This window comes from Cricetulus griseus (genome assembly GCF_003668045.3).
Source record: "Cricetulus griseus strain 17A/GY chromosome 1 unlocalized genomic scaffold, alternate assembly CriGri-PICRH-1.0 chr1_0, whole genome shotgun sequence".
NCBI classification, from domain to species: domain Eukaryota; kingdom Metazoa; phylum Chordata; class Mammalia; order Rodentia; family Cricetidae; genus Cricetulus; species Cricetulus griseus.
This window is the reverse complement of record NW_023276806.1, coordinates 97,757,236-97,780,157: the sequence shown is the minus strand read 5'-3', so window position 1 is coordinate 97,780,157 and position 22,922 is coordinate 97,757,236. Positions and strand designations below refer to the sequence as shown.

Sequence of the window (22,922 nt, the reverse complement as noted above, 5' to 3'; positions counted from 1 at the left end):
TATTTGCAAGTCCTACTGAGAAAGAGGGGGTACTTTTCTGAGCCACCTAGGAACTCGGGGGTGGGTGGGGTGGGTGATGGACTTCAGTTCTAGCTTCACTGTTTAGCAAAAGCAGTGACTTCTTACTGTCGGCATCGTCCTGGATCTTTATCAGAGTTTCATTTTGTTCGCCGACTGCAGCCCCATAGGCAGAGCTGCTCTGTGGTGTGCCAAGTACCAGGCGCAGCTCCTCCATGTCCTCATATACATCATCATCCATCAGCTCAAGAACACAGGGCTTCTCTGTCTCACCTGTACCAAAAGACAGTGACACATGCTAGAAGTATATGCAGACAACTGAAACAAAGCTGAAGAGCAAGGTTGTTGTTTTCCCCTATTCTGCCAGTGCAAAGACTACTGTTTGTAAGAAGCCTGGAATAAATATGTGCTGAATATGTGACTATTTGTACACACACAGGCCGTACTTTCATAAAGATCTCTGTAATTTCTCTCATTGTAGTCTGGCATTTATCTTAGAAAGCAAAGGAGAAAGGAAATGCCAGTTTTGTGCATGAGTTCCTAGAACTGCGGTGGGGAGGTGAGTTGACAGACCACTGCTGATGGCCCTTGTTAATCTGACTACACTGGTTTTTCATGTTACTAATGTTTTTTTGTTTGTTTGTTTTTGGTTTTGGTTTTGTTTTTGTTTTTCTGTTTTGGTTTTTCGAGACAGGGTTTCTCTGTGGCTTTGGAGGCTGTCCTGGAACTAGCTCTTGTAGACCAAGCTGGTCTCGAACTCACAGAGGTCTGCCTGCCTCTGCCTCCCGAGTGCTGGGACTAAAGGCATGCGCCACCACTGCCCGGCTTCATGTAACTAACTTTTGACTTGTTGAACAAATCATTGACCCAAAACAATTGGTTCTTGCCTATAATAACAGGGGCCAATATTGTAGCCCCGATTTTCTCCAATCTCATTAAAAATTCTTTAAAACATATCAATGGCCATATGATATACAAGCATATGAATGCTCAAACATCAACAAATAAGCCTTACTCTTGACCACTTAAATTATTATTAATACTCCCTCAATATGAGCACAATTTTTCCATGTTTACACTTCTTTTCCATAGACTGTATATTCCACAAAATTAAACATATTAGATCAAAGTACTGAAATATCTGAAGGCACTGACATACATTAAAAGTGTGAGATGTGGGGCTGGTCAGATGGCCCAGTGGTTAAGAGCACTGAGTGCTCTTCCAGAGGACCTGGGTTCAATTCCCAGCACCCACATGACAGCTCACAACTGTCTGTAATGCTAGTTCCAGAGGACCCGACACCCATGGCCAAACACCAATGCACATAAAATAAAAATAAATAAAAAATTTTAAAACCCATACAAGTGTGAGATACATTTTGCCTGATAACATTTCAACATTAACTTCAACTTCTAGCCTTGTGAAATTTGCATATTTGATAGGTTCTTGACCCCTGAGTTCTAAACAAACAATAAAATACATCATTAGGAATCAAAAGGTTAATAAGGAAATCCCAAGATGTCTGTTCAACCTGTTACAATGCATATGCCTTGTCATTTAGTGCACTTAAACTCATGTTGCAAGCTTGTTGGAAAAGCGGGAAATTTGATTTCACTGCATTTTCCTGATCACCTATTGCCCAATCCACATTTGGTATCCTTAAATTACATATAGAAACTTCAAGGGCTTAAGGCACTGTCTCCATAAGCTTGAGAACCTGAATTCAATCCTCCAGATTCATAAGGTGGGAGGGAGAGAAATCCCTACTCCTAAAACTTGTCTCATGACTTCATGTCAGCTGTGGCATGTACATGCCCCTCCCTGCAAATGCTCATACACACAAAAACGATAAATATGATAAAAGATTTAAAGTACTTTCAAGCTCATACATACCAGGGAGGAATGTGACAATGGAGGCATCAGTATTTGGGCGTTCTTCGAAGTCCATCATCACCTGCGCGGAACCCTGCCTTGTGTAGCATCTCACAGAGGACCTGTGCTGGACGTCACCACTCCTGTAGATCATTGCAACTACACGGGCATCATTTTCACTGCAAGTGTACACTCTTTCTTTGAATTGCATTTTAGGCACTGTGAAAAAATAAACTCACGGGTCAAAATGAGTAGAAATGTCCTTTTTTAGATGGTACAGTTTAATGTAGATAGTAAGACAAGAGAGAGAGGGAAGGAGAGAGAGAGAGAGAGAAAGAGAAACAGAGAGAGAGAGAGAGAGAGAGAGAGAAGAATCTCAGTCTCTACTCAGTATTTGCCAACATTTTGGCTTTGAGAAAAATCACTGTAAAAGTTTTCATTTCCTTGTCATTGTACTTTTCATTTGCCTCCTTTGTGACATTAGCATGTACAGTGAAAGTTTAAGAAGTAGACAAAACCAGAGATCTTCAGATATTTGTATCAAAACTGCTGTGTGCTCACATGCTTTCAAATTTTCTTGATATGAAGGACATGAAATATTGTGCACATAATTACTGATGGGACTCTAGTCAGCCCGGGCCTGGCAAACATGGCTCTTGGATGCCTTGCTGGTCCCTCTCATTTCCTCTGCCTTGCTAAAAACCATTAGATTACATTCCTAAAGCTAGCCACCAAACTCTATTCCCTTATTTGGCCACTTCCTTCTCCTGAGGCTGACTACTAAGGTCCAGCTATAGAAGTATTGAAGTCCAACAATCAGAAGCCCACTCTGGCTCACCAGTTAACATGCCCAATTGAAATGAAATAACTCATCCTAACACATGGTTTCTCCTTTTATCTTTATAAACTGCCATTTGCCTAGGGGCCACTCCTGTCTCCCCTCTATCTAGAGGTTGTCCTTTGTCCTCTGGGACAAATACCCCTGTCCCCTTCCTCTTCTCCCTTGTCCTCTATCTCCTGATTTTTTTCTCTCTCTCTTTTATTTTTAAAACAACCTTATTTTACATTCCAATCCCAGTTCCCTCTCCCTCCAGTTCTCCTCCCATTTCCTCCCCCACCATCTCCCCATCCCACCCCCCACCTACTCCTCAGGGAGGGTGAGGCTTCCCATGGGGAATCATCAAAGTCTTTCACATCATTTGGGGCAGGACCAAGGCCCTCCCTCACTCCCTGTATTTAGGATGAGCAAGGTGTCCCTCCATAGGGGATGGGCTCCAAAAAGCCAGTGCATGCAGTAGGGACAAATCCTGGTTCCACTGCCAGTGGCCCTATAAACTGTCCAAACCCCCATCTGACATCCACTTTCAGGGGGCCTGGTTTGGTCTTATGCTGGTTCCCCAGCTGTCAGTCTGGAGTCAGTGAGCTCCCACTTGCTCAGGTCAGCTGTCTCTGTGGGTTTCTCCAGCATGGTCTTGACCCCTTTGCTCATCACTCCTCCCTCTCTACAACTGGATTCCAGGAGTTTGGCCTAGGGCTTAGCTGTGGATCTCTGCTTCTGTTTCCATCAGCTACTGGATGAAGGCTCTATGGTGGCATTTAAGGTAGAGCTCCAGAGATGTATCAGCATCCAGCAGAAGCAGGGACCTGCCTCCACCTGTTTTTGTTTCTTATTCCTTGACCTTTTGTCCCTCTGGGGCAAATGTATTTCTTTTGTGCTGAGAGCTTGGTCTTGGGGTCTTGAACCAATACTTTTCCTTTCAATTACAAGTTCATTTTATGCAGAAATGGTAGGGAAAGCTGATATGTGTATGCATGTGCTAGTTTTAGGTGACATCTAAGCCAGGTCGGCCATACACAGGTCTCATTGGTAACACGCTCCTTTCTTCCAAGAACTGTTAGAATCATGACAGGAAAGTGCCTAGATTTCTGTGAGTGATGATATTTATAGAGGCTTGCCATGAATTTTCTTGTGTTTCAATTTCTTCCAAGACAAATGTGCACCTTGGAGGGAAGCTCACACATCCAGGTAATGGATGTGAAAAGGGAGATGAAACAACAGGGTATTCTGTGGGGAGAAACATTCCATCCTGCAGAGAAGCTTAAGTTTGGGGAGTGAACAAAGACTACAGGAAGTCCCTGAAACTGACCAGATGCACTAGCTTTCCCTTTCCCTTCCCAATCATATATAAGCAGCAGAGACTGCCGATAGACACTGTCAGACAAACTGAGCTGCCTGGAAGAGGCAGAGACCAGTCCTACTACCCAGAAGAGACACCCTCCAACCTGTTGAGCTGCCTGCAGGCTGTGCAGTGTGCTCCAGCTTTGTGAGCTGTCACCCATGCTGGGGTGGGCTTTGGTGGTTCAGCTGTCTTTGAGTGATTTCTGTTCTTGTAAGTAACCCCAACAGAACTTACAGATAAGCTCAACCAGTTGGACTCTTACCTTGGTCTCCTTAGGAGTAGTGTCATACAACAACAGTGTATTTGACACTTGATTAGAGAAATCTGAGATGTGGCTGGGTGACAGAAATGGTATAGTGTTTAGTGGAAAAAGACCATGGATACTCATCTTCACACATGTAGTGAGGAAATTTTTGAATCATTCAAGACACCAATGATAATATGGCATTATTTCTTTAAAATTAAGGAGACTAATGATTTTCTTTAAAGACTGTCTAATTCTATCAAAATGAGCAGCAGAAGAAAAGGCCCGGGGTGTTTGTATAGAGTGGCATCTCCCATGCCAACATCTTATATTTTAAAATCACACCCTGAGTACCTTGACAGTAGGCAGGTAATCAGGTTAGATCATCAGGACTGATGCCAGCCAAATATGCTAGGTGTTCTCAGGTCAAAGAGAGAACAAGTCATACAAATATCTGAAGAGGGAAGATGATGCGAAGAGCTACAGGGACAAGATGGCCACATATAAGTCAGTGAGGGAGGCCTGTGACATCTTTCCCTTGTGGCATCAGATGGAACCAACCCTTCTGACTCTCATTTAGGCTTCTCACTAATAGTGCAGAGGCTGCTGTTGAGCAGCTGTTGTTCAAGCCATCTGGTCTGTGGCTCTTTACAAATGTCAGCCCTAGCAAATGCATACAAGTGTATAGAACTTATCACCCTATTTGCCATTCATATACCATTATATGCCATTTACAATGCCATTATAGCATTGTAAAATTTAAGGTCACTCACAGTCTGAGGCAGAGTCATTTATGGACACTGTGGCCTTGCTGGGCTCTCCAAGGGCAGCATTCATTGGCATGCGAAGTACCAACTCAAACTTTTCAGTTCCTTCCAGCATGGGCCTTCCCAGGTCATCCAGAATAACAACACGAACAGTCTGCATGTTGACGCCTGGTGCAAAATCTAAATTGCGACTGATTCCCACATAATCTGTTCCAGCTAAAACCAGAAGGAATGGGTACTAAATTAAAAAAAAATTATATAGATGAACTTATAGTTAATGTTTTATACTACAACATATATACAAAACATTACAGAGAAATATATTTAACTAACAAGATGGGACAACACAAAAGGCTGATGTAGCAGACTGCTCACCATCTGCAGAGGGGGGCTCTGTTTTCCGGGACCTCACGGTGACACTTGAGGGCCTGGAGAGGTCAGTGCCCATCCTCCATACCTGCACCTCCACATAGCCGGCACTCTCTTCCACTGAGTACTGGACATCCCCAAAATAGAAGACGGGCTCTGTTAAGAAGGATAGAGAAAACAGTGCTGTTATTTCTTTCTCTTTACACCAACTACTCCTGAGATGACATCCAAAAGTCTGCTTCCTTGTACTGGCACTACCATGTCTCCTTGGAGCGAGCTAACATATCTCATCTTTAGGCACATGACTTGGCTTGCTTTTCATGTATGTAAATACATTTACTGTTGTGTTTTGGGGTGCTAGGGATTGAACCCAGGGCCTCATGTGTGCCCAGAAAGTGCTGTACCACTGAGTTACATCCAAAAACCCATATGTAGGTTATAAATGGTTTCTAGCCACCCTTAAAATCTTAGCTGGAAAAATACAATCAAATGAAACACAATACATCATACCTTTTTTGTTTGTATGTTGGTTTGTTTTGGTTTTTTTGAGACAGAGTTTCTCTGTGTAGCCTTTCTCTCTGTAGACCAGGCTGCCTCCTGAGTGCAGGATTAAAGTCTGCTGGGCTCCCCCAATTTTTTTTTTGTAAGTTTTGTGTGAGCGTCACTTTATCATTCCTCACTAACCTACTATGGGAAAGGGAGGTGGCATTTCCGTATGCCATCTTCTGATCCATTGGATTTAGATTTAACTCGCAATAATTGGGTCTATTTTTAACTAGCAAGAGTAGACTCTACAAATTAGACTAGCACAAAACAATGATCAGTCCCTAAGACTTTAGAGAGACCAGGCCTGGTTGCTGGTTTTGGTATCCTTTATACAAAATGAGGTTCCATTAAATAAGTGATCTCATAGTGAGTGGTTAGCACCTGTCCTCATGAATGTGAATGATGCTGTTTGTGTTCTGCAGTTCCTGCCTAGGGAATGCTGTTTTCTCCTATGTGGGTGAAACATTTGAATGGATGGAGTCATTTCCTATCTGATTCTCTTTATAATTAATGTGTAACTAGATATAGCTGCCAGAGGAGGTATGAAGGACAGTAGATGACTAGGGAAAACTGAGATGAATTATAGGAATACCTTTTTTAAAAAGATTTATTTATATATTATGTATACAGTGTTCTGTCTGCATGCATGGAAGCTGCCATGTGAGTGCTGGGAATTGAACTCAGGACCTCTGGAAGAACAGCCAGTGCTCCCAACCTCTGAGCCATCTCTCCAGCCCAGAATACTTTTAAAAATACTTAATTTTGAAATGCAGATAGCTTCACAGGAAACTGCAAATAGTTCCCCATTGAGAGTCTATCTTATAAGCAGCCATTAACAAAGATAAAATAATCAAGTGAGCTCGTGTGAAATACTCTACTTATTTGTCTTTAGTTTCACAAGATTCCAAAGGTGTTTATCTAAAAGCACACAGCTCACACCAGGGCTTCTTAACATCATTTAAAGGGGAACTGGTTACATTTCATAGAACACACAAAGTAAAATGAATCCTCTACCAATGGCTCAGAAAGCCACAGGGCGTGGCTGGGTGTGAGTGTGGTGGTGGAGTGAGCTCATTGAGCAAGCACTAGCCTAAAGTGTACAAAATCCCGATTCTACCCTCAGCAGGTGTAATAAAACAAAGCCACAGGAAAAGCTCAATGCAGTTTTCCTTCACCCCCTATTTGCAAATTAATTACGTTTATTAGAAAGTCCAATACAAATGCTTGTTTCTTTTCTTCCTCCAACTGGTAGGCATATTTAAAAGCATCTAGCTCCTCTGGCCTCTTAGATAATATGAAATCAATCTTGGAAATGTTTGCCTATTTTGGTTCGGAGGTGATAAATCTGCCTAGGGCATAGTTCACCTCCCTGCTCTCCTTTTAACTTGGATATGAGGGGGTGTGTGCAGATGGGGTTGTTATCTTATAACCCCAGGCAAGCAGACCTGAGTGACAAACTAATACATTCCTTACATTTCTCACATCTAAGGAGGGGCAAAGGTGAAGGGAAAGAAGCCAGAAAATGATTATTTTAAGCAAACGGCTGAACCAGGCACAGCAGCTTCTCCTCCAAAGGCTTCCATGATTATCACAGAAGCTTGGTCATGTGCCTCCAGCAAGTGACCTTTCTAAGTCTCTCCATTTCTGCTATCGAAGGAATTGGGTTTCTAACCAAAAGCCATATAATGCAGTGATGTCACCTCCCACCTTCCTAGTCCTCACAATGCATATTAGAAATGGAAGGGAATAAAATGAGTGCAGACATAAAACACAAGGGAGTTGCATGCTGGGGGTGGTGTGTGTGTGGGAGAGGGGATGAGGGTGTGTAGAACTGTGTCTGCATGAGCATTCGAATATACCCTGCTAACCATAGGGCAAGTCTTTACCTTATAGCTTAACATGCATTCACAGATGAAAAATAGGGAGAGGGGTAGTGGCATGATGGATGACTAAGCTGCAGATAAGATGCAGACACTGTCAGTCAAATGGAGCATCGGTGCCTTCAGTTAAAAGGAGGAGAGGGAATAGAGACAGGGCTTTAATTAGTAATTCTCCCATTTTAATAAGCACTTTGGAGGAATTTGGAAAGGTAACATATGAATTCTCTAAAATGAAGCTTTCCATGGTCAGCAGACTAAAGTTAGTTGTCTGATTTCCATCCACTGAAGGTGGCAGGAAGATTGGTCAAATAATCAGCAGTAATGAGTATAGTTAAAATTTGAGGTGATTTCAACACACTAGTTTCTACAGCATAAAAGCAAACAACAGCAATTAAAAAAAAAAAACCATAGTATACCTAACAAGTTGCTTGTTTAAAAATTAAAAGAAATAGAGTAGGTTTGGGTATCTTTGTGACTTTTTATATAGATGAATGAAAACTAAAATGCTGGTGGTTATATTTAAATTTCTCATTTTTTTCTTATAAATTCTAAAATGTGAATGGTTTTATAAAGGTTACTACTGGGTTAAAATCTTACTATATAAAGGAGTTACAGATGCCACAGGAAGCTACAGACATTATGCAGAACATACTGGGACTTTGGGAGCCCATTTCACATAGAGGGATACTCCCTCAGCCTAGGCCCTATCCCAAAAGCTATGACAGACTATGAAGACCCCCCCCATGGAAGACCTCACTCTCCCTGGGGAGCAAAAATGATATGGGATAGGTAGGGTGTTAGTGGGGGGCAGGGGAGGAGGGGAGGGAGAGGGAACTGGGATTGACATGTAAAATAATCTTGTTCTAATTTAAATAAAAAAATGGAGAAAAAAAAACAAACCAAAACAAAGAACACTGAGCCTCTTTGGTAAGCTTCTCTCTCTCTCTCTCTCTCTCTCTCTCCTTAAGCATTTAGCTATTTAGCTTTTTAAAAATATTAACTGGAGACCTCTGTAAATCTGTCATAGACATATTCACATTACAGTCTAGAGCCAAGCAGAAAATGCCTCATTCAGTTCCTGAATTCGGCTCTTACGTATACACTGTACCTTGAACCACAGTGACGGTCACAGACTTAGTATAGAGCAGTCAGTAGCCATTTCTATTAGCTGGAAGAAGGATGATAAAATAAAGCCATGCTCCCTGCAGCGTCTGCCCAGGTAACACTGAAAACATTCCTCAGCCCTTCGTCCCTCTCAGACAACAGTTCAGAAAACATGTTTAGTCTCTCTGTACAGGGCAGAGAAGTCACATCTAAAGCATGGGCAAGCCTCATCACAAGGCAGGTTTTCAGATGGCACAGTGAGAATGTGTAAAATTCACAAAGGAAGCCAGATCTCTCTTCATTCTCTGTGGTGCCCTTTAAACTCAATGGCAGAGGCGAAAGCCCCCATGCTAGGAGACTTGGGCTCACTAAGCTTGAGTCAGACTTGCGAGGCTGTAGACACTGTCACTTCACTTCTGCTAAGGTGGAAGAGAAGGGAAAGGCCTGGCAAGGCCACACAGCTCACACAGCTGCAGCAAAGACTAAGGTAAATACTTCAAGTTCTGCTCCCAGGGGGGAGAAAGTGAACTTTTTATCATTTATTTATTTATTAGGTGTCTGGATTGGTGTTTACAAGTTCATTGTGTCTCCTGAGATGAATGAAGGAGGTGCCAGCAGTAATTGCTATCTGGAGCCAAATCTTACTGACTCAGGCGTACACAAGGGCCGTCACTCAAACAAACTCTGTAGAGCTAACTGACATGTTTGTTTAAGACTGAATGGGATAGAAGTCTGTAAGCTGTCTTTGGGCAAAGCATCAATGTTGTCTTTGGGTTTAGTGTTGGAAATAATACAAGGGAATTGACTCTAACCTAGAAATCTCTTTGGAGGTTTCAATGCTGCCCTGGTTTGCTCTCTATTGCTGTAATAAATAAACACCATGACTAAAAATGACATGGGAAGGAAAAGGTTTATTTGGCTTACAGGTCCTGCCTGTAGTTGAACTCAGAGAAAAGTCAGGGCAAGAACTCATGCAGAAGAGGCAGGAGCATAGCAAGAGGAAGACTACCTTCTGGCTTGCTTCCCCTGGCTTGCTCAGCTACCTTTCTTATATATCCCAGACCTATCTGTCCAGAGATGGGACTGCTAGACCTTCCCACATCAATCAGCAATCATGGGAATGTCCCACAAATAGAGCCATGGGTCAGTTTGATGGAGGCAGTTCCTCAACTGAAATTCTTTCTTTCAAAATCTGCCCAGGTTTGTATAGATTTGACAAAAACTCACCAGCACAGACCCTGACAGCTTTCTGAGTACGTGCAAGCCACATCCTGCAGGCATGTCAAGGTCAATGTTTTTCTCAGGGTGGAGAGGGTTAGTTCCATCCCTGCATCCTTTGCTTTTTTTCTTTGTTGTGATAAAATACTCACTAAGCAGCTCACAAACCCATCTTTAGAAAAGATGGGTTTAATTTGGCTTGCATTTTTGTGGGGATACATGGCAGGGAAGGTGGGTGCAGGAACATGTGGTGGCTAGACATATTGACTTCACATTCATTATCAGAGAAAGGACAGGAAGTGGGGCCAGCCTATCAAACCTCAAGGTCCACCCCTAGAGACAATTCCTCCAGTGAGCTTCCACCTCCTAAAGGCGCTATGTCTTTCAAAACAATGCCAAGAGATGGGGATTGAGTGTTCAGATACATAAGCCTGGTGTGGGGCAGTCCATATTCAAACCATAACTCCTATTTTCTGGCTTCTCTCCAGTTCATCACTAAATGCAACTAGCATCACCTGATGCTTGAACTTTCCCATGAACCATTTAAATAGGCTCTTGACTGAAACAGACATTCCCAAAGCCACTGATACTATACTTACTGTCTTGCTGGAAAGTTTCCAGCAAACCTCACTGTCCTTAGGATTGTCCCCAGGCTCCTCACTATGGACTACAAGGTATTGAAACTTAGGGCCTCCCTCTACCTTTTATACCGAGTGTTGGTCACTTTCTGCTCAGTAACAGCATCTGGGATATCTTGTATGTGCTGCTCCCAGCCTCTGGCTGTCTCATCCAGTCTTCCCTTAGGAAGATGCTTCTTTGGGGACCATTCTGCCTTCCCTCTTGTCTCAGCATGTAGGGACAGAACTAAGTTTCCTTTATTCATGTATAGTTTCTTGGCCTTGCAGACTGAGCTGGGTTGAGCAGCAGAAAATGGACAGACTTGTCTCAGGGAAAGAGAGGGGAGGGTGTGGGCTGAGAATGGGAAGATGTAGAGGTGGAAATAGAAGCTTGTAACCTTGAAAAGGACAGGATCAGAAACTCAGATTGCAAAAAAGGGAACACCAAGCACACTGTGGACTCTTGGAAGGGGCTAGCCTGAGAGCTGGAGACCTACGCATTAGCAAGTGCCTATCAGTGGCATAGGTTAGCAAGGATGTTAGCTGGGCAGCATTCTGACCGTGAAGCATTCACATCGTCACTGAGCCAAGGCCCACTGACTTCTCTAGATTTCACTCTCCTTCCTTTCCTTTGCTAGCTTTCCGAAGACTCTTATTTTATGTAATTCTTTAAAATTACTGGTGGCAGACGAGCTGCTTATTAACGTGGTCTGCTCACACCTGTGGGTGCCTTGGAGAACATATGAAAATGAACAATTATCCTCAGGGAATATCACTGAGAGTTTTGAAGAGCTAATGTAACTCAATTTATAGTCATGAGTGCAATTATTTGGGAAGATCCGTTAAAAAGCCTTTAGTCAACATTACATCTATTTTACAAGGCAAAGGTTGCCGAGAAGCAAACATCAAAAGCCAATCACAGGTGGAAATCAACCAAGTTTTTGATGTGGGTAAAGTTAACCTCTTCCAAACTCATGTATCTTTCAACTTCCAGACTGCACTGACATAATGTATTTAGTAAAATCTCAAAGGAGGGCTGGAGAGATAGCTTAGCTGTTAAAGGCTAAGGCTCACTAACAAAATGTTAAGAGTTCAGTTTTCAGCACCTCTGTCAGAGCCTGTGTTTACAGCTTCCCTTTGCTGGGTATGATGGCATATAATCCCAGCATCTGGGAGTCAGAGGCAGGTGTATTTCTGTAGTTTTGAGGCCAGCCTGGTCTCCATAGCAAGTTCCAGGACATCCAGGGATACATGGAATGCCTCTATTTCCAAAAATAAAATTAAATAAATAAATAAAGGAGCAAGGTTAGGAGAGATGGCTCAGAGGTTAAGAGTACTTCCTAACAGAGGACCCAGGATCAATTCCTAGCATATACACTGGGTAGTTCACAACAGCCTATAACTTCAATGTGGCTCACAATCTCAGGGGATCCAAAACATTTTTCCCCACCTTTTCAGGCATGTGGTTCATATGTGTATATCCAGGTACATTCACATATATTAAAAAAATAAAGATAACATCCTTTTTGCCAGACATGATGGCACAAGTCTTAATCCAGCAATGGGGAGGCAGAAGCAGGTGGATCTAAGTAAGTTTAGGGTCAACCTGATTTACATAGCAAGTTCTAAACCAGTAAGGGCTATCTATGTAAGAAACTGTCTTAAAGAAAAGAAAAAAGAAAAGGAAGGAAGGAAGGAAGGAGGGAAGGAAGGGACAAAAGTTGGGCTCATAAGCTGAGCCTTCCAACTATCCATTGTAAAGGAATAGCTTTGACTATAAGTTCATCTTGTGTGGGAGAAAACACACCAGTCAATACCAGGTTCCTGCCATAGTGACAGTGCTGTGTGGTGCACCAGCTGCATTTGAGCATCCATCTCTTCAGGTCACATCAAAATCTCTAGTCCCTTTGTTAAGTTGTCTCTGGTGCTTTACAAGATCTAACAGTCTTCCAAGGTAATTATTTTTACCCACTGTTGACAAAATCAAGTTGAGCCTGGGAGGGGCTACATAACTTGGGACATAGTATATAGAACAAGCAGGATTCAAACATGACAGACTAATACAGTAAAAAATGAATTATTTTCCATCTAGTAGCAATTTCTTTGAAAACATTTAAACAAATGGAGCAATAAACATACTTAGATGTTCAGATTTTAGGATAGTCTCTTGAAAGATGTATAATGAGAAATGACTGCATGAAGGAAAAGGAAAAAACAAGAATATATTATGTGTGCATTTGTATTAAGTTGTGGAAATGCAATTCTCACTCAAAAAATAAAGGGGAAGAACAGGGACAGAGGTGAGGTGGGGCTTAAAGCTACTGTACCTACTTCAGAAATCACTGAGCAGAAGTTAATATGAACACTTTTATGCCTGTCATCTAATGATGAATTTATAAGATTTCAAATCAATAAAGATTCTGGCAGGAGGCTGATTTATTTGGGAATCTCAACAGTTGAAGGAAGAAAGACTATGACTAATAAAGTGTTAAACACAATCTGTGTGAGGTCTCAGGGATAAGAGTGTGTGTGTGGCTGACACTGGAAAAATAAATAATGCTGACCACAGACTGGTTAAGAAGTGACACTTGAAACATGTCTGCTGGCAGCCAGAGGAGGTGCAGAAGAATCCACCCAAGCCACTCTGTTCTGTTCCAGGCTCAAAGTCTCTGGTCAGAATCCTAGCCAATGCCATTGTTCAGCGTGGCCAGCAGCTCTGCTCGTGGCTTTCTAGTGAGGGTAGCAATGGAAAGCGCCTCCCTCCTCCAAGCTCTGAGCACAGGACCTCCTGGGTCACTGTGCAAAGCCTGACCCTGGGGGACTCACTTCTCTGGATCTTGAATTTTTGCTCTATAACACAAGATAATCCAAATGGACCAAGTATGTCAGATCACATCATTTATTAGTCCATCACCCTCTTTTGCCCTCTTTCGGGATTGGAGATTTTTTGCGTATGTTCTACTTGAAGCCATTTTTTTTTTTATACTCATGAAACCCATTCATGTTTACTTTCTGTATTCCATATTAGAAGGTAAACAGGAAGAAAAATCTCTCAAGTGGGAGCTGGGAAACCATTCTTTTTTGTTTGTTTGTTTGTTTTTTCAAGACAGGGTTTCTCTGTGTAATTTTGGAGTCTATCCTGTCACTCGCTCTGTAGACCAGGATGGCCTCGAACTCACAGAGATCCTCCTGCCTATGCCTCTCGAGTGTTGGGATTAAAGATGTGTGCCATCAAAGCCCAGCTGGAAAATCATTCTTGTCTCGTAACTTGGTAACCTGAAGAAGCCATATAGCAATATGATAAAAATGTAGATATTATAGCTTTTATATCACCTAGCAGATAACATATACTTAAACCCACCTGACTCTAAAGCTAATACTTTGATTGATCATTTAAAGTATTTGATTTATAACTATTTTCTTTATTAGCCAATATAACCTACAGAAAATAACAAAAAATGATAATAAAACAATTAAACCTTCCAGACTGGATAGAACCCTCAATTTATGACCTGAGGGACATCCTGGCAGGGTCTTGCAGGCGATGGAGTTGAGAGGTAGTGCAAAGAGAGTGATGGGATTGCAAAGATCCATAAACCTAAAAGCTATCGGTGTTCAGGTAAATAGTGTCAACACGGTGGCTTTTTTTTCATAGGAAAGCAAGATGCCTGTGCCATGCTGCTATAGAAGTGGGATTTGGGGGCACTAAGGTGAGCCAGTGAGGAGAAGGCTAAGGACATGGTAGAGTGGGAGGGTGATGGGCAGAAGTATGGATGAGTCTGAGGCCTTGCATCCTTAGGGATGGCACTATTTGGCATGGTATGGTATAATCCTTGGGAAAAAGAGATAAAGTGAACAAAGAAAATAGGTGGCAACAGCCAGGCCATGCAGGGCCCTATGACTGGAACTTTTGTCTTGGAAGCTATTTGGTAAAAAGGTGTGCTCAGTTTTAAGAAGGGCAGGAGCCTGATAAGATGTGCAATTAGGGGTATGGAGGGTGGACAGAACACAGACAGCAAGTGCAGGCATCTAGGAGCCACTTGAAGCTAGCTTAGATGTTGTGTTAGCTGCTTGGATGAAGAAAGATGATATAAGAATAAACCATAGAGTTATAAAATGAATAAGGATCTGGGGTGGACGGTGAGAGGAAGGAGGCTGGCATTGCTAGGAGCTTTCACTATGATGAAGAATACAGGGGGGAGGGGACCGGAGAGAAGGCTCAGCAGTTAAGAGCACTTGTGGCTCTTACAGAGGATCCATATTCAATTCCCAGCACCAACATAATGCTACACAACAACCTGGAACTCCAGTTCTGGGGGATCTGACACCCTCTTCTGTCCTCTGAAGGCACCAGGCACACAACGGTTCTCAGATGTACATGGAGACAAAACACCCATACACAGGAAATAAAATAAACGTTTACAATTTTAAAAATGCAGGAGGGAAACCAGACGAGGGCAAGGCTTAGCTGCTATGACTTCTGAGGCTTTTCCCCTGCTTTTGCTTGCTCATGGCCTCTAAGGCTAGTGTCCTGGAACTCTGTGGTGCAGTGTAGTTAGCTGTCCTTTCACTCTTGAACAAGAAAAAGAAAAGAAAAAACTGGTTTTCATTCACAGCTGAATTCCTAGGTCTCCCATAATTATAACACAAGAGTTTTCAAGTTTCTTTTCTAGAAAAGCCAAGGGAGAAAATGTTTTGATCAAGGTAACAATTACCTGTCCCCACAGAATTAATCAAGGGCTCTGTGCTAATGGCTGACTGTTGAGCCAGATCCAGGGCACATAATCAAGTAAGTCTACCAACACTGAAAATAACTTGCAAATATGTGTGAGTTCAAGTTCGAGAAGGACACACGTTACATCTGTCAGGCGTGCAGTGATCCCTGGAAAGTGGCATTACATCTTTGGGACTATGTTGGTTAGCCGCCTCCCCTGCCAAGATGGAGACCAGACACAGGTACAGAGTGAACTATGCTATTTCTTTCCACATTAGCTTTCATCTCCAGGGTCATCTTACAACGCTGGGGAACTCAGTGGCTTTTTCGTGTTTATTTATTTGCTTTTGAATTTTTCCTACCAGTTAGCAAACCTGAAAATCACCCTTCAGAATGAGGATGACTCTTACAGAAATGAAAAGAAACCCAGAATGAGATCACTCTGGCACTCTGACCCAATATCTTCACTTTGTAGCACATTTCCGGGAACAGTGAAACCAAATATTTGTGAAGCACCCTTGGGGAGATGGAAGCTGAGATCTATTTCAGCCCTATCTATCACAGCCCCCTGGCCTGTGATTTCGCTTCTTAAAAAGCACTCTCAGCTGGGCGTTGGTGGCGCACACCTTAATCCCAGCATTCGGGAGGCGGAGGCAGGTGTATCTCTGTGAGTTCGAGGCCAGCCTGGTCTCCAGAGCGAGTGCCTGGATAAGCTCCAAAGCTACACAGAGAAACCCTGTCTTAAAAAACCAAAAAAAAAAAAAAAAAAAAAAGCACTCTCATAAAAGCTACCAACCATTTTATCTTTTCAAGGGTTGTATTTAGGGACTGCTGGCATGCTAAGACAGTGCTATGCCCAATAGTGCAATTGTCTTCACAAGAGAGAGATGGTCACAGCCCAAGGGACACATGACAATGCCCATTAATTTATCAGCTGCCAGTTTGAGTGACTCCTCTGAAGTCTTTTTCTGTCTGGAGGAAGGGGTGGGAGGCTTTTCCTGAAGGTCAAGGCCAAGTTTCATGACCTTCAAAAAGTCCCCAATGGTAATCCTTCCCTTATCATTTGCAGTAGTGCATAGATCTTTCTAGCTCCTTGTTCAAATTCTCCTAGAAAGGGCTGGTTTCCAGTCACCACTGTGTTTTTCAGCACCTTGGAGCCTGCCCATCACTTATTAGGGGCCCAGAAAACATTTAAGGTGAGGCAGAGCAAATTCTTAGTCTCTGACATCTTGGCACAATGTCTTGAACAATGCAAGTATTTAGCAAACATCTAAGAAAACAAAGGCATGGGTGTTCAGTTACCACTTGGCACCTGTGGGTCACTGCAGGATACCTGGTGGGCAGTCTGTAGTGAAGCTAAGAATAAGACAGAAGAGTTTTCCCTGCTGGGCTCTCACTGGTCTACCCAATGTCCTTACTGATGGATGTTTTGGTAAGTACACTAACTTGCAATTTTCTTTTATTCTGTGACTAATAAAAAAGCTCAGGCAACCTAACTGATGATAGAAACTGCCAGTCAGGGGTGAATGGAACCAGCAGTCTGATCTCTGACTACCATGCAAGATGGTGAGTGGTCCCCATCCACAGACAAGGAGCCATGTCCTAATTCCTGAAACAGTCACTCATATTAGTCTCTGAATAAATTCCCCCCTTTTTTGGACAAAGCACCGTGTTTTTCCCCCACAATACTGAAGTCCACTGTTGGTCAAATGCCTCACACAGTGAGTAGCATTGGCATATAATCCACTATCTTTTCATATACTTGAAATAATTTGTAGATTTTTATAGTTCTGAGTCCACAAGAGTGTTTGGTTAGTAGCTGAGGCATTGTATTGTTTAAAGACCAATGACTGGGGCTGGAGAATGTTCATCAGTTAAGATGATGGCTGCTCCTGTCAAGGACTCAGGTTCAGTCATAACACCCACATGGCAGTTCACAACTATAACTCTAGTCTCAGGGTATCCAAGTCCCTATGCCTGCGCACATGCACTGGAGTACACACACACACACACACACACACACACACACACACACACACACACACACACACACACACACACGAGGGCAGACGGGGGAAGGGGGCAAACATACATATAAAAAAGACCACAGATAAAACCCATGGTATGTGCTTAGCACAGAGGCAACTCCTCTGATATCAATCTGTGTATGGTGACTTTGCTTGTGTGGAACCTGGGAATCCAGAGGGCTGACTATATTTTATTACAAATATTGTTTCAGGGACACAGAATGAAGATCTGTTTCTTAGAGAAAATATAACTTAAAAAATTCTGTAGAAGTGTGAAGGAAAAACTTTATCCATAATTTTAAGTGCTCTGAATTGCTAGAAATGTCCTAAAGAAGAAGGTATTTTTAGTTTCAGCAAATTTTATAATCCCTATGTAGGTTATTATTATGGTTATTTATAGCAAGTTGTAGCTGTTTTTATCAAATGGCAAACCTGTATTTTTACTGCAGGATGGATAATAATAATTGTCAATTTAACTTTACTCAGAGGAAGGGACTTCAGTTGCAGAATTGACTCCATTGGACAGACAGTAGACATGTCTGTGGGGCGTTTCGTGATTGCAAATTGATGTAGGTATGTCAAGCCCACTGTAGGCAGTACCATCCCTACACAGATAGGCCTAGGTTATATAAAGTAGGTGGCTGAGTAAGCCAAGGGGAGAAAGATAGTAATCTATAATCTATAACAACTTTTCAACTTGTTTACATTTTATAGCTTAAAAAATTATTTGTATGTACAGGGAGATGGGGAGAGTTGTGTACACAACTAGAGTGTCATGGAGGCCAGAAAAGGCATCAGATTCCCTGGAGCTGGGCTTACAGGTATTTGGGACTTGTCCTACGTGAGTCCTCTACAAGAACAGCATGTGCTTTTAACCACTGCAACATCTGTCCAGCCTCCGATTGCTGTCTATTATCAAATTTCTACAAACTCATATGGTGTTTTATAGACATCTGTAATGACAATTTCAGGGGATCTGATGCCTTCTTCTGGCCTGTATGGGCACCAGGTATATGGTACACAGATACACATACAGGCAAAACACAAGCACACATAAAATAAAATAATAAAAAGTTAATTAGAGAATGAAACTTGGGGCTGGAGAGATGGCTCAGTGGTTAAGAACATGTACTATTCTTGAAGAGGACCTGAGTTCAATTCTCATCGCTCACACCAGGCATCTTACAACTGTTGTAACTCCAGCTCCATGGGAGGATGGTCCTAACCTTGGGTTCATGCACATATACAGACATACACAAATGTACACATAAATAACAAAAATATTTTTTACAAAAGAAAATAAAACTTTCCCTCAAAAGTTCTAAGTTTACAAATTTTAAAGTCTGGTGTTTGAAAAGTGGCTACTGGGATTTATGTGACTTTTTTTTTTTTGCACTGAAATAGAACTTACCGCTGTCTGAGATCGTAAGGATAAATGTTCAGTGATCTGCTTCCAGGGTTTTAGGGATAATAAGCATGGATGTTTACACTTTTGACATCTGCAGGATCAGTGTAGCCAGAAACCACTCTTGTGTGTGGAAGAGATAGGTATCAGGCAGACAGTGTTACTCCAAAAAACACAAAACAAACAAGAGGACATTATGTGTCCAAAAGAATCTGACAGAGAGCCGAAGCCCAGCACTGGAGAGTCTCTGCTGGCTGGTTTCTCAAATGGCGTGCCAAAGGCGGTGCCAGTCCTTGTCTTGAAGTAACAAATGACACTAACATGATCTCCTGAGGACCCTGGCGGGGTTACTGTCGGCAGAGAGGGAGCCAGGGTGGCTCATGAGTGACTTATCCGGACATCTACAATATTTCAGTTATTCTAGGATATTTGGAGGCTGGAGACATACAAAAGCTAGCTTCACTTGGCAAGTTCACTGCTAGGGCACCCAGAATCCCTTGAATCTTACAGAAGACAACTGTGTTTGTTCAATACACACACTGCTAGTAGGATATGAAGTGGGTTGCCTAGGTTAACGCCATGCATGAATCAGTCGTACAGGCTCGAAGCTCAGTGGCTAGTCCCCTTCGGTGAATGATCTAGGCACACTTGAATGATACAACGGAGGCATGCTGTGTCTTCTGCAAAATGCATGTGTGCTAAGAGAAAAAGTTCAAGAACCTAGGAATGTGCTTGTGTTAGCACTGGTTATGTCTTATATTGCAAAATTGGAAAATCAAGTGGTATTTCTGTGGTGCTGGGATCAAATCCAGGGCCTTTAACATACTAGGGAACTTCTCTACTACTAAACCACACCCTTCACTTAAAACCTTGAAAAATGAAGACAGAAGTTAACTTAATACTGTATACAGTTTTAATGCAACAGCTCCGCTCTGAACCTCTCCAGCCCACGCCTGCACACACACTCTGGGTGAACTGGTTCTGTGTCCATGCTTAGTTCCCTGGGCTTACTTTCTTTGTGGGCAGCTAGGTCACTGTTCCATGTAAATTATACAAAATACTTAGGTCTTCTCATAAAAAGCTCTGGAGTCTTTTTCCTTTTCTGGTAATCCTGGTATAATGTTTTCAGGCAGCTTGCAGAAGGGATCCAAGTGGCTGCTTGCCAAGCGTTCATGTGTATAGTGGGGAAAAAAATTCTTTGTGCTTCTCCTGCAGTGAGTAGTGAATTGTACCTACAGATTCAGTAAGGTTAGCCCCCAAACAGCAAGGTCAGCTGGGGGCTGAATCAAAGGTACCCCAACTGATACAGACTCCACTCTCGCACTCTCTGATCCTGACATATGCCCTTTATTTCAGCCAGTGTCCCTCCTTCCTTGGGAACTTCCCTCTTTGCAGATGGCCTGTTGCCTTCTTGAGTGAGGTACAGAATTAGAGAGGGTTAAGACTTGGGGACCCAGGAGGGTTAAGAATTTGGTCCTCCAATGACCAAACGTGGATAGGCCAACTTCTCTAGACCCTCTTCCTCCACCTCCTCTTCATGCCTCTCCCCTCCTCCTGCTCTTCCTTCGTCCATCTGCTCCTCCTTGTTCACCTGATCTTCCTCCTCTCCCTCCTCCTCCTCTTTGGTGAATCCCTCACTCGCATCACAGGGGCTCTTTCGTCCTATCCTCTCCCACTGATGTGTTAGTAACAAACGAATGCATGCTGTAATCCTGCAATTCCTGTCCCAAAATTATAATTAAACAGAGATACAGCATGAGTCTTCATCAGAAGGCAGTTTAAATTTAACTTGATTTGCAAAAAGACGCAACAAAAGCATCCAGTTTGAAAAAGCAGCAACATTCAAAATCAGTTTGGATCATACGAACTCATAGGGAAAAAATAAACACAAGTTCTCCCTCATAGGAAGCATCTAGATGATAATATATGTATGCACGTAAACAGATGTATGTGTGGGTACAGCATATATAGAAAAGAGAACAAGAAAGGCCAAGTATTTTGGGTGAGCCACCTGAGAACATGAGTGCGGGACATCTGGCCCCACCCCTCATCAGTCATATGGTAGTGTGGGTGGAGGAGAGATGATTCCCCCTTCAAATCCTGTAGCAGGTGGGAGAGCTGGCCCTGGGTTTATAAGAGCAAGAAGGCTGTCCCTGCCCCTCACCTGCTGCAGCACTCACTAGAGTGTCCCCTGCACCTTTTCTGGGCAATGCAGTAGAGCTGGCCTCATGATGTAGGTGTGGGAGAGCCGACCCTGAGGATGTGAACTCCTGAGCAGGAGAACAGACCCCACCCCTTGCTCATGGCTGCAAGGGGTGAACTAGCCAGGGCAATAATGGAGAGCTTACCCTGGTGGTGAGGATGGAGGAGAACTGGAGCACTGACCAACCCTGCAACTACCTAGGCCTAGAACCAGGGTTATGAGTTGGCCCAGCTCAATATCTCCCCTATCCATGATCTGGATTACATTCCTAGCACCATGTAGGGAGCCGTCCCTGCATTCTCCATTACAATGATGGCGCCTGAAGGCACTGAATGTAAATTATTGCGCAGGCGCTGGGTAATTTTCCATTCCTTGATCTCTGCCTATTCCGTGGCGTCATATGGCCTGATGAGCTGAAGCCAATCATAGAGTGACACGTCACAGGCGGCGGCTGCCAGCCTTTATTAGGGGATGGGATTCTTGGCTCGGGGTCTCCGCTCTGGTAAGCTTATGCTCTCCTCTCAAGAGGCATTAAAGCTTTCCTGCAGAAGGATCCGAATGTCCTGTGTGGTTCTTGCCGGCGAGACTATCTCGCGGGACATCTGGTGCCGAAACCCGGGAACTTGTTAACATCGCCGGCACTGGGGAGACCCCTCTAACGGGGCGGATTCAGAACTGCAGGGTGGTAAGTTCGGAGAGGTATGCTTTATTCTGACACTTTCTTTTTTGACTTTGTTTTTAATTTGTCACCACTATGGGATGGATCAATAAAAGCCTTAATTCTAGTCTTTATTCTTCTTTTGTTCACATTGGTCTTATATTGTGCCCACCGTGGCTGGTGTTCCAGTTCGCGACCAAGCTTACCCCAGGTAGCCTCCAGCATAATGGGCTCTTCAAAACAGAGAGACCTAATTAAAAACTGTCTAGAGATTGAGGCTTGCCGTCCCATGGTAGCAGAGAGTCAAAAAACGCTTAAAGAGGTACAGGATAATATATCAGAAACCGAACGAGATGAGAGATTAGGAGCTCAAAAAAGGAAGGACATGTCTAAGGAAAAAGGCCCTCCCCAGGATACAAAAAAAGGGGGAGAGAAAATAGGGAATAACCGGTCACACCCCGGTAAATTTAAGAGAAATAAAGACTCAAAACCTAGCCTCTACCCTACGGTGAAACTAGAGGCCTTGGAGCTGAGCAACTCAGACTCTGAGATTTTAGACTCTGGCGAGGAAGCAGAGCTAGAGGAGGAGGCAGCACGATATAAAGAGGACAGATACCACCCCGATAGATATTGGCTGCCAAAAGTGAAAGCAAATATGAGGCCACCACCTGTTAATCCAGCGGGTGTACTTCCATCAGCACCCCCATTATTTGGTACTGACTCCTTTTTACCATTAGAGGAGCGGAGAAAATTACAGATGGCTTTCCCAGTCTTTGATAGGGGAAAAGGCCATGCATGTTATTCAACACTTCTTGGAGGCCTGGAATGCCTGGGGAAAGCCTCATAAACATTGACGCTCAGAGCCATACTGCGGCCAAGTGTCACACCTCAAAACCTAAAAGGCCAAAGGAAATGGTAAAAGATATCTTAACTGGTCTTTGGAGAGGCCCGGATCCTATTCTCATAAGATCCAGGGGAGCTATATGTGTTTTTCCACAGGATGAAGAGAATCCCCTGTGGATCCCGGAAAGACTCACCCGAAGAGCCCCTTCGGACCTTCAAAAGTCGGAACTCCACCCTCTCCCCGGGAGTTGAGAGC

The 22,922-nt window shown here is 43.2% G+C and overlaps 1 protein-coding gene across 1 annotated transcript in view; it reads right to left on the bottom strand.

Moving 5' to 3' along the window:
• The window catches only part of Frem2 (FRAS1 related extracellular matrix 2), a 132,331-nt gene that overhangs the window by 27,434 nt on the left and 81,975 nt on the right, over positions 1 to 22,922 (bottom strand). The window contains exons 7-10 of the mRNA XM_027394954.2: positions 5,458 to 5,607; positions 5,089 to 5,298; positions 1,913 to 2,110; positions 127 to 291 (exon numbers count right to left, since the gene is read on the bottom strand). Of these exons, the coding sequence (XP_027250755.1) occupies positions 127 to 291; positions 1,913 to 2,110; positions 5,089 to 5,298; positions 5,458 to 5,607 (723 nt within the window). The remainder of the gene's footprint in view (positions 1 to 126; positions 292 to 1,912; positions 2,111 to 5,088; positions 5,299 to 5,457; positions 5,608 to 22,922) is intronic.